Source organism: Morchella sextelata, assembly GCF_020137385.1.
Source record: "Morchella sextelata strain SCLS chromosome Unknown scls_14, whole genome shotgun sequence".
Lineage (NCBI taxonomy): Eukaryota > Fungi > Ascomycota > Pezizomycetes > Pezizales > Morchellaceae > Morchella > Morchella sextelata.
The window spans coordinates 1,665,369-1,677,924 of record NW_025408629.1 but is presented as its reverse complement, the minus strand read 5'-3'; the positions used below and the strand labels follow the sequence as shown (position 1 = coordinate 1,677,924).

Here is a 12,556-nt window from a genome sequence, read left to right as displayed (position 1 = left end):
TCATGTAAGGACTCCGTTAAGAGACCATGTCGAGCCTACCCTCCCCTTCTCCCTCCCCCCTAGCTAAGCAGTGGAGGACATTACATTATAGAACTCGATCGGACTGGATCCTTTGAACCAACCTGCATGTTCTGACCGCACTTGTATCCTTTGTCTTCGCTGGATTTGGCCTGTACACAGACTCCGTGGTGTTCGGAAACGCCGATGTCACAATAAACGTGTCTTTTATCTTTCCGTCGTGTACAGCAAGGTATCATGAGTGTAATCGCTTGCTATAGGATTAAGCTCTAGAGGCTCTTTCTGATGGGTGTATAAGTAATGGGTGTATGACTACTTTTCTACAGGTGAACATCTGTGCCCTATACGCATATGCCCATTGGGAAGCTTCGACTCCATCACAGCTAGGTACTCCTAGAGTAAGATCCAATTCAAGTATATCGAAGCCTGATACGCCGGTTTAAAAGATGACTTCTCGGGCTTCATCGAGCCTATAGGTGCACTTCGCCAGTATCATTATGTCTATACAATCACAAGATATAGAAGACTAGAGTACATAGGGCAATATTAAGTAAATATTTCACCCTCACGCCCCCACACCACCGAAAAACGAATTCGGCAGCGCCAGCGCTATCCAGAAACCCGCGTGGCGCCGAATACCAAGGGATCGACACACCCTACCTTGGCAGTAAGCACACTTTATCAGGTACATACCTAGGTATGCTATGGGTTGGATATTATTGGCCAGGAGTACATACGCCAGAAAACACCCTTCATGAGCTTCAGCGAAGTCTGTTCAGCCGCGTTCTTCTTTAATGGATATGACTGACTTTTGGACGTGTTATAGCATCTCAGAGAATCTTCAGAGGAGCTGATATTTGGTAAATACATAACTCTAAAAGCAGTGGCGAAGAATTATTTACACAGCGGTGGAAGACCACAACTCATATCGTGTGCCGCACATAGGGCGAGCAAGATGCATATAAATTCCAACGGGGTGAAAGCCCCGGAGTGAGGCTAAAACCCTGCGAGGGAAAAGCCAGTCAGATTCATTTGCAAAATCCACTCTAGAGCCATGAGTGAGTTAATAAGGATAGGGCTGAACGGCTTACTGGCAGCTGCAGTTGGTGGCGGCCAGAGAGAAACAACGGTGCTTTCCGGCTGTCGTAATATCATTTCCACCCAAACCCGCCACACCAGGCACTATTAATTAAGACTAGTTAACGCGGTTCATGCCGCTTATCTTATCGATCACTCGATCCTCCTCAACATCTGGTGCGACCATCACCTCCCAAAATTATGTTGACTTCTAGCTAGGCACGAGTCATGTCTACAATATCATCGAGTGATATATTGCATTTACATTCATGAGAGAGAATTGCACTGCTCAAACGTTCTAGCTGCACATATGCTACTACGTTCGATATCAATAGCTCAGTGGGGTGCAGGGTTTGATCAGTACAACTCAGGTTTGAATACGCACATATATGATCTTTTGGGACACGGCAGGACTTTGGGACAAAGTTAGAAGAAGTAACTTCAAATAAATTATAACCACATTATTTGAGCTGACATAGACAGCACCACATCGTCGTAGATTCAGGGACGCCTGTCATAGAGTACAAACCAACACCTTTTTTCCGGTATATACCGCGGCCTTGTGGTACATATCGAGAAAACATTTGTTGCGCCGAAGGCATTCTACCCAACTGGAATGTTTCTCTTCTCCAAACCATTACAGTTTGTCCCGGTGTTAAATATCGCTTCAAAGCATGGACTGCAGCCAACAGAGGCGTTTGTAGAGTTACCTACCTCATTGGAGACCGAACTGGGTCAAGCACTTTTACCGCCGATACGCAAGCATTTGCTGCATATATAGACGTTTATGTCGCTCCTCCGGGTGTTACGAGCACTGTTATCAAGATGTACGCGGAGTGTACTTTGACCGGGGTCGGGGGGAGTATAAGAGTCGATGCTGTTACGATGGATATTTTGTAGGGGTGGAGTTGGGAATATTCGTCGATGGCCGGCCTTTGGTGAGTTTTCTGGGGGACATAGACCTAACTAAGAGATATATATATGGTTTATTGTATACTTCCTTTTATTAGTTGTTTTCACAGAATTTCATTGGAAGATGTCTTTCATCTCGTCTTGAGAAGGTCTACTGGGGAATCTCAATTTTACGAGATAGACAAGGCAAAACCGACAATAATTTTAAAATCTGACAAGCCAGATCGAAGTACGTTTAATGCCCGCTGGTTTCATGACGCTTATGCCAAACCGCAATTAAAGGTAGGAATGAGCAGGTTAAATATAATTAGTTCCCCTACTCGTCCACCAGTTAGAGTCCATATAAATTAAAAGGTTACTATCAGCCTTTAACTGGTTGAGTTTACCCTTTTGATCATGAGCCATACACCATTAGCGTACTTTCTAATTCCTCAGGCTAGTTATCTCTGCCTTGTCTATCGAATTACCTCCAGCGTAAACCGTAGGCTATCGATTGAGTTGTCCGCTCAATAAGTCCTGACCTTAATATATCTAGCTTAACGTAGAGTAGTCATTGTTTTGATCCACGGCATGCATGGACATACGGCGTTTCCCTACTTCGCGAGCTCGAGCATGCGCATTTGTGTGACTGAGCAGAGTGGACTCCACCACGCAAAATCTGGCCGTCAGACTTGTAGCAAAGAAATATTTGTATACGAATGCTCAATTAGTGGTGCTCGCCCCATAGGGAAACACTGTAACTCAAGCAGTGTACGTGTTGGCGCAAGAGTGTAGCCGTGATCCGCCCCCACCCCCATAAAAGCCTAGTCGAGGCCGGAAAAAATTCATCAGGTCTTCCCATAAAGCAATATTAGTGTTGTGGTAAGGACGGTGAGTCTACCTTTTCAGGTAATAACCAGGAAAAGAGAAGTTCTAGGCCTAGCTTGTTATTATTTAGAGTGACATCCTATATCACTATTCCGGCTTTCATATTACGTAAAATTAAAACCCTCCCAATAGCTGTGATCAATTTAGGGGTCCCGCTTGAATTACTTTCTGGGGAATCATGTCTCTAGGCCATGGAGTGTCTTACATTCAAATACCTACTCTGGGTATACGAATATCAATGGGTTGAATGTACTGGCATGTGCGCAGACGCTTGAGTAAAATCATATCACATTCACATAAGCATATATATCTAGTGGCGAGATCATTTAGCAGATATAGAGGACACCTAGATTTTATCGCCTACCCGGGAAAGAACTACATGTAGAGTAGGCAAGATATACATCATATTGCTAACTTGCCCACCGTTGGCAGGGGAAATAAGTTTTGACTTTTCCACCTATCGCATTTATCACATTCCCACATTCCCAACAGTTCCATAGATTGTTTAATTTCCGTACTGAACCTGCTATCCCTTCGTCTGTTCCCGCAGTTCACAACTTCTTAGCCTCAAGGCAGCGTCCTGATATTCGATATGCTAGCTGTGATTGGATTGTAACGCTGCCAAAAGAGAATAAAACTCGTTCAAAAATCGAAAGATCTGCTGAAGGAAGGGTGGCGAGCGTTACATTCACACTAAAGAGGCTCACGGAGTGAGGGTTAGGTCTATTAGCAGAGGATTTACAAGAGATTTTGCTTGACCGGTTTAGCCACATAGCGCCCGGTCCTGAATACAGACGAAGGGATGGAAGAAAAAAAACATCGCCATTACTGATACGTGTCATATTTTCTTTGCTTGCATAGCGGTCCTGAATGACTAATATCCTCGCTATCAATCCGGTTGGAAGTCAAACCAAATGCAAAGAGATTCAGATACATATGTAACTCCTCGCGATCATAACCCCGAAAGGAGACACCTCCGTGCCAATAAAACGGAATTCCCGACCAACGTCGTTTAGCCCAGTCGACTCAAGCAATGCCCTAAATAATAATCTCTGACACGTAAAGCTCCGTGCTTGGTAGAGAAGGATTATGCATTTTGCAATACTACCGCCAATACAACTTGTAGTTAACGTTGGGTTTGACGTGGCTTGTCGAAACTTCTATGGAATGGGGCAATTTCCCCATCTCATGCTATCCAATAATCGATAAATTGCTTTCTACTCTTTTCCTGCGTGACGATCGTTATTCTAACGAACGAAGCATCGCGATATGAACGGTTCCTATCAACTGCCACACACTCGTTTCACGATAGTATTAGGCCGAGTGAGTTGATTACCCGCAGATACAGTAAGCTCGGCCGTGACACTCTAGTGTCTCTCGGCAAAAAGATATGTACCATTGCAAATACTGCAACTCCAACCGAAACACTTCGTCACAAGACATCACTCGGGTCCCAAACGATATGTTATGAGGAGGCCATGCTTCTGCAGTAAGAAATATCTTGGTTAGAAAACCCTGGATGATAGGTAGGTAGAATAGAGAAGGGGTGCATGGTGAGCTGAGTAGATACCATTCGATATTAGTGAATTGGTAATGATGGAATTGCCTCATATTTCCTATGTTTCAGTGGACTCAATAACTACCCGAGTGATTCCTTCCGAATAAGGTATGGAAAGTGCCAAACCAGAAAATCTTTCCACTACAAAATAGAGCGAGTTTTCAACGATGATTGATTAAATTAGTCATGTTCCTCTAGGTAGACTCAGAAATTTTAGCTGGGACCACCCATGAAAGGGTGTTCTAAAACACTTTATGAAAGGCTCTGATACCTCAACCGTCAAATCTCGAAACAAGAACCCGGGTGGAAAGCAAAAGTATAGAGCGATTGGCAGTAGCGAGATGGTAGTTCTTGTCGAAGACCTGGCGGTAAATTGATCAAGCTTATTTTAAACCTCATATGTACAGATTTCAACACCTGCTCTTTCGAGCTGAAGAGGCTGGCCGAAGATACTATCGATCTATATGACGAACAGAATCCTGGGCAATCATATATTCCTAAAAGAAAGAAAAAAATGATTTTCGGTTATCTGGCGTTCCAAGCAACCAGGCCTGGTTGTGGTGATTGCGATAGTAACCAATGTTAAAGCCAATCATATTTAATGTTGTGTAATGGAGCTAAATCATATTGAGTCTCGTTTGACCGAGCCTTACATCGACCACACTCGGGAATATTTGGCGGCGGAGCAAATAAGCTTAAATGTTGGCGCATATGCAGGGCCCAATCGGTAATTATCGTCCTCCAAGATTTTCGTGACATGGTATAAAACTCCACACGTGGTCCATGATTCACTCAATCTTAACAGAACTAGGACGTAGCTGAGTGGCTAATTAGCGGGATGGAGAACATGCCGCAACTGGGTTTCTCAGATTAGTGATAATCCCGCTATTAGGCTATGCTCAATCGATAAAGTAAATGCGGTCATTTTGACCCTAGACTCCTCCTATTAAAGAGTGCCTAGCTAGCTATAGGTTGATAAACACACAGAGCATTAAGCCCTTGAGCACCCGATATTAAGGGCCACAATATTTTCAATTACGACTGGGGAGGGTGGGAAAGCTGGGGAAGGCGGGGTATGGTATAATATTTCCGACTGTGACACTAGCTTCATGAATTCAAGAGCGCCTACACTTATTCACGGTAGATATCTGTCCAACTTCAAAATTTTGACATATCCAATCAGAAATCACCTTTTAACGATCGGTTAAAGTTCCACGATCAGCATCGGAAGTTTCCGTTAGTAAATAGCAAATGTAATTTTGATCTTGCGTGCATAGCTAATTTCTTGAGAAAGCTACAAGTAGGGACGCAACGTATATAGAGTAGAGAACGTACGCGTTTTGAGATTTAGCTACTAGTGCTATATACCTTATTTCGACGTCAGTGATGTTGGCAACTGGTGATCTGGGCTTCAGTCAAATACCAAATGTTAAAATGAAATCCCCTGTCAGACAGAGTAGGCATGGACCGTCTCATAACATGAGGTGATAGGCTCCGGCGATGCCAGCGCTAGCATATCACAGTTACTACCATCTAAACACCAATGAAGATACCGATATCCCTTTCTTGATCCATGGCCCGCTTTAGCACCAGGTCTGAGATTCTGCCTTTGTTTCTGATTGGGTGGCAGCTGCAGAGCATCGACAGATGGTTGATCTTCAGCTCGAATTGTGCTGGCTGCGCATGATGTATGCGCAGTGTGTGAGTCGTGAATACTCTACTCGTATTTTCCTGACGTTTGTAAAAGGAACCACTATTGCATACCATACAAATACTCGCCAAGTCCACAATTTAGTATGGTATACAATAAGGGTTCCACGTCAGGAAGATATGAGTAGTTCCACGGCATTTAAAGCCAATACTACTATCCTAGATGTCGAATTTAAGGCGCCAAGTTTAAATATTGCAAATACGACCGTTAGACAGCTCTGCAGGATAGGTGAGTGTTTGAATCTGTAACCCCATTCGATAAGTGTTTGTAGTGTTCCCCCTTTTCCTTAGGCACTCACGCTGTAGCGCTGGCTGTGATCGCCTTCTCATATATACTTCTTGCGCAATATATAACGAACGCAAGTCGCGTTTCTCATGACACCCCGTATGCCCCACAACACCCGACCCACAAACCATTTCATCAATTATAGAGCCACAAGAAGAGAGAAATCGATCCAGATGGCTACCCCCGCCGCGGGCAAAAAACCGCAGATTACCACACTGGAACCGGAGAGCGAACGCACGCAGGAAATTCCACAAAATGCGAGGAAAGGCGGCTTGGTAGGGCTTGTCCTGGGAAGGAACTCCATTGCCACGACCTTCCTCAAAAGTTTCAAACCGTTGACAGACTTCCTCCAATCGTGGGGTATTCTCATAATCCACTTGATCTTCGTTTCTCTTCTCGCAACCTGCATTCTTGTTTGGGTTTCAGGCCTGCGGGTGAATGCAGGCAATAACCGTTCAACAACAAGTCGGCAGGTGTATATCTTCGGGGATGAGATCAACACTAAAGTACTGGCCACCTTTAACGTTAAAGACTGGATCCTCCCCGGTGACATCACGACCATCGTCTCAACAGGCCTTGTTTTCATCAAGCTCGCAACGGGATCGTGGGCAGGAGTCGCAGCCTGGCGGTGTGCCTGCATTATGCTCGAAAAGCAGTCTCTTACCTTCGCAGAGATCAAATTCATAGTATCCTATAAAATGGGAATTTTTCCGCGCGAAAAATACTCTTGTACGACGCTCATCATACTGTTGCTTCTAGTACCTGCTCAGCTCTCTGGTCCCTTGGTTTCTGGTTCTATCAGTTGGAAGCAATCTATCGGTTTCATTCATTCACCCAGTGTTCTCCAGGTGTTTCCATCCTCGGGAGGGGACCCAATAATCTGGAGGGAATATATTGAAGACGCAGACACACGCGAGGAGGTCATGAGCGAGGCACTATCCTTCTCGTGGTCACTGTATCATGAAACCCTAATCAATGAAAACAATGCATGCCGGAGACACATCTCAGATAAAACGTTGAGTGACAGTTCGACGGTGAATAATATCACGATACCTTGTTTGCGATTCGATTCGATAGCGTGGGAGCAGAACCCTCCATCCGAGCAAATTATGAGCACATTCGCGAATCCTTACCGTGGGGCCCTTCCAGAGCCAAAGGAGAATCCCATTACTCATGCAACTACCGGTAATGTTGGAATGCTGGATCTTCCCCAGTGGGATGGGAATGCAACGTATCAGGGCTCCTACCCAACCCCTACGATTTTCAACGAACCACGTCTAGTTGCTTTTCTCTATGCAACTGTGCCCACCAACCAGACCTGCCCAACGATGTACGTTGAACCACAAACCAGAACCAAAAGCGCTGTCTTCCAGCGGAACGGAATAGTAAAAAACAGTTGCTATACCTTTGCCAGAGTCAGCTTCACTGCGGGAACAACCTTATCGCAGGCGAAAGTCATTTCTCCGGGGGTCATGCAAGGCAGTTATCATGCCAATATCGTTGCGAACGAGTTTACCAAAGAAGCAATATTCTTGATGAATGACGTGATGCATAGCATGGCCTTGGGTGATCCTGATCAAAACGTATCAAATCACACAGAGGCCTTAATTCTAGCCATGCAGCGGGCGTATGTGTCATGCTGGAATTCCTTGCAATACAACTTTGGAGACAACAGCGGAACGAGAGCACGGAACGATCTTCTAGGTGCCGGTGCGACGCAGAGAATCGATCTACTACAGGGAGTGGTGACCTACTGGAGGGTGTGGATGTGGGTGGTACTCCAGTTGCTCGTAACGGTTTCGGGAATTCTTTTGCGGTGTTTTGAGTCCCACTGGAAAGTTAGAAGTGAGGGTGTTCGGGAACAGAGCTTTGCAGCGGATGCCTTGCTACTAGACACGACGGAGGTATTTGCGGCGAAACGTGAGAGGAAGAGAGCGAGGATTGCGAGGACCAAAAACCCGCCGGGACCACCGGAAGATTTGCAGAATTCACTTGGTATTAATACGCCATTGCGTGTTCGCTTGGAGCCGAAGGAGCCGAAGGAGGGTATCACAGTCCCGAAACATGACAAACACCCGTACATGTTGACTGTATATCCTCCTAATCCACCATCGGCTAGTGGTGCGGGGCCAGAAGTAGGTGTGGAATGTGCAAAGTGTGGTCGGAAATACTAGGGCGTTGCGATTTGACGGTATATTTTCGAGATTATACAAGTAAGTATACGAATTAGTATACATGTAATGATCGGTTATGTCATTTCCTTTCTTTTCTGTATTTTCTAAGTTTAGTGATGAGCGCATATCAATGTCTGAGTACATCAAATCCTATCTGAACCTTTTTTTTTATTTCTGAATTATATAACCCTCAAGATAATAAACGGCAGAACAGGCACCATTGAGATCCTATGGTACATTTATAGGGGACTAGACAGATATTCAGGATATGATGGATTTAATCTTGGGCCTAGAAAGGAGGACGGAAGGAGAGACAGAGTCCAAATTGTTCGTTCTAAATAGTTACTTTTCTTTACTTTTACTTTTATTTTTATTTTTATTTTCTTTGCTGTTGAGATGGCGCGAACTCATGGTTTTATTTTAGAATATCAACATGCAATTGAGTATAGGCATTGTGTGGAACCCATTTGTACCAGGATCTCTAGCTCAGCATTAGTTTCCCATTCTCATGCCCAATGGGGGTCTCCTAGAAATAGGAGGCTCCCAGTGGTCCGACACATTGTATCACTCGAGACCCGATCAGAGAATATCACTCGACCTACATACATCAATGTGTTAATCATGGAATATCACTCGGTCTCGGTCTTTCGAGTTTCATATATAGAGTTTCGGATTAGCAATCAGGAGGATATAGTTCGGAGTCATAAAGAGCTTTCTTCCGATAAAGGCCTTGAAAGATAGCCTTATAACGTATACGAGGATTAAATATTCCGGCTTACGCGATAAGGCCAGGTAAGAGTTAGTATATATCGCACGGGTCCATATCTCTCTAAGGGATAAGGCCAAATATCCCAGATGTCTATCCATTCTTCTGAATCACCACTTTCTAGTTGAACGTTCTTCCATCTTATTGTCTGGCTTCCTATTAGTTAAAACTAGCATCAACTGAACACCACTCTCTGGAATCGAGTTGGTAGCAAATAGATCGACTAGAATATTCCGGTGGTGTTCCATACAATCGAGATTCGAAGGCCACTTAACAGGCCCATCTGGAAGCTCAAGAAGGGGAAGGAGATATTCTAGGCGAGGGACATCTACCAGAAGTACCTGTAGTGCTGTGAGCGGTGTTGTGGCTCTATAGAGGGGAGAAGGTGATGCCACTAGAGGAGGAAAGTTACAGCGGTGGGTAATAAGTCATCAGACGGAACGCCACCAAAATACGCGTTTGCAGGCAAAATTGTGGTTAGGTCGTCCGATGACTTATTACCCACCGCTGTACGAGCCGGGAAGCAGCTTGCGCATGGCGGGACTGGCCCTGTGAGCCTATCGAGGTGGAAAATAGGTCCATGGGAGAGAAATGGGGCCATGGGTTCCAAGTTCGTGATACTAAATGAACCTGCAGGCAGCCCCTCAGGTACAAGTATCACAAGTACCTAGGGAAGAAAATTCCAGTCCGGCGGGGCGGAACGATTCGGAGGACCCGCAGGTAGCAGGAGAAATGTCGCAAGTAGCTATAGGGGGCGCCTAGCTAGGTATTATATATTGGTGGAAGAATTGGCCCAAAAATAAGTAGAGAAGGTGGGGTGGAAATGATCCAACTAGGCGTCGGCGCCAGAAAGCCTTCACATCGATCTGCATGGTCTCGAAGACCCCAGAGACTGTGCTGATGTTCCGGCTCAAGGCAAGGGGCAACGACTTGTACTACTGAAAACATTCAGCGAGAACTAAGGAGCTTCTCAAAGTTGAATCGTCCCTAAGCTTTTGTGGTTAAGTGACCTATATCGAATGGCTACAGCCAAGTGCGAATGTCTTGATTTTTGTCACTTATCCGGAACTCCAAAAATGGTTTTTTTGTTCCCAAGGTTCAACTAATCATTCAACTTCTAGAACGGTAGGCAAAAGATATGACTTTTTGCACCGCTCGTATTAATCATCATACTTTATATCGCGCTGACGTATGAACCAGGAAAACCTTTTACGCCTTAATTTATACGTACGCTATACAAACAACGGTTTCCGCACTCGACGACCCAGAATGGCTAGCTGCCTAAAACCTCCGAATTGCTGTCCCTACATGTACTCACTAGAGTACATGTCGCTAGCCCGCAATTCCCCTAATCGTTCCATCCCAAAGCGGTTAGACCGCCGGCGCTAACCACAAAATACCCCACCATGTCCCCCGAGTCTGCAAGAGACCCTGGCAATCTGGAAAGTTTTCCTTGTAGGCTCATGTTTACTAACTGCATGTATCTACGTGTATAAAATAGATGGCGGAAATCCATGCGATAAAGGTTGAGATGTGACTGGTCCATCGTGCACTTACGTGTGTGCTATCGTAACCTGTGTGCGCCTTTCATATGTAGATCAGTGTCGCCGCGGTGATGTGATCGCGCTGTGGACTTTTGCTTCAATTTACTCAATATTGTTTTGGGGCGCTTTTCAAGCGAGGTGCGGGATACAAGCTCTATCGCCAATTCGCAAGAGTTCCTATGCGAGCTGCGCTCAGATAGCGAATATATTCAGCGGCAAGCTTTCGGTAAATATTTACTCTAGGTCTGTATATACCCATCCACCTGCAGATCCTAATATAATCCCCGAGTTCATTAGTGCAGATCCTAAGATTATTTGTGCACAATAGTAGTTAAGCCCGAATACGAGTGAGACATGATGAATCACGCCCCCGAGAAAACACACGGACGTCGTTGGTACCCTAGTTGTCACTTACCAAATATCCGAGACATCAAACCTCATTTCCACCCCTACTTTAGACTACCGGCCCGATATGCTTATATGAGACATCAGCATTCCTTTTAAGTCAAAAGGGGGGACGTTGGCAATATTTAGACATTACTCTTCCTCTCCCTCCAACACGCCCCCTCCAACCGCATCCCTTCACTCACTCAGGGTACGGTATATTCATAATTAATTAATAATGGCACTATTCGCAACAACCACTACAACAGATATCTGGGCCAGCTGTGGAACCGATGTCAATCCAACGCCATGTCCGGTTTCAACCTCATCTTCAGGGAGGTAAGTCTGCATTTCCTCTTCACTTTATCTGTTGGTATGTGGGGCCTAACATACGTTACGTAGTTCGACCCCCCTATCCACAACAATCGAGTCCTCGACCGCAACCACAGAGCCCACGCTCCCTCCCGCGCCCCATCCCATGACCAGCTCCGTCGGCTATATTCTTATAGGTGTCGCAATCCCCACCGTTATAATCATAATAGGGGCCTGCATATTCTACTGGAGACGGCGACGCCGTGCTGCTGCTGCCGCCGCCGCCGCCGCCGCCGCCCCGCCATTGGAGCCTCCTTTCCCAATCGAAAAGAATGAGTCGGATGCCGAGAAGGGGTATGGAGATGTGCGATTAGACACGGCGGTTTCGGAATTGGACCCAGGACCGGGAGGAATGGGGAAAGTGTTCATTGCTGAGCTTGATGGGTCATCGATGGTGGGGTGTATGGAATTAGACTCGAGCCCGGTTATGTCTATGAGTCCAGGTGCGGGGATAAAAAGTAACTTGTTTGTTTCGGGTGCTGGTTTCAACGCGAGCATGAGAAACAGTCAGTTCTCTGCGGTTTCGGGTGTGAGAGCGGGTGCGGAAACAACTTCGAGCATGAGGGGTAACGGATTTGCGGGTGCTGGTGCGGGTACTGGTGCGAGTGCAGGTTCGAATACGGGTTTTGGTGTTGGCGCGGGTGTAGCCACGGGCGTAAACAATAACGCGTTTATTGCGGAACTCGAGGCTCCTCTAGATGCCAGTGAGGTAGATAAGAAGAGACTGGAGTTGGAAGGAAATGACGCGCCGCAGATTACAGAGGTCGAGATTCCTAGCTCCATCCTGTTTACGGTCAAGAAGGGGTCATCCGGGGAAAATTAGGAGCCGGAATCAACTGGTGTGATCTGATCGGCTCGGTTATATTCGTTTCTGATGTAAAACTTCTT

The 12,556-nt window shown here is 45.7% G+C and overlaps 2 protein-coding genes across 2 annotated transcripts; both read left to right on the top strand.

Annotated features, from left to right (window-relative positions):
* Positions 1-6,601: 6,601 nt before the first annotated feature.
* On the top strand, positions 6,602-8,602 carry H6S33_003312 (uncharacterized protein; the record flags this gene model as incomplete). Its single annotated transcript, XM_044834688.1, has 1 exon — positions 6,602-8,602. The coding sequence occupies one exon, from the start codon at positions 6,602-6,604 to the stop codon at positions 8,600-8,602; it is 2,001 nt and encodes a 666-aa protein (XP_044692519.1).
* Positions 8,603-11,534: 2,932 nt separating this feature from the next.
* On the top strand, positions 11,535-12,491 carry H6S33_003311 (uncharacterized protein; the record flags this gene model as incomplete). Its single annotated transcript, XM_044834687.1, has 2 exons — positions 11,535-11,635; positions 11,699-12,491. The coding sequence occupies 2 exons, from the start codon at positions 11,535-11,537 to the stop codon at positions 12,489-12,491; spliced, it is 894 nt and encodes a 297-aa protein (XP_044692518.1).
* Positions 12,492-12,556: the final 65 nt, after the last annotated feature.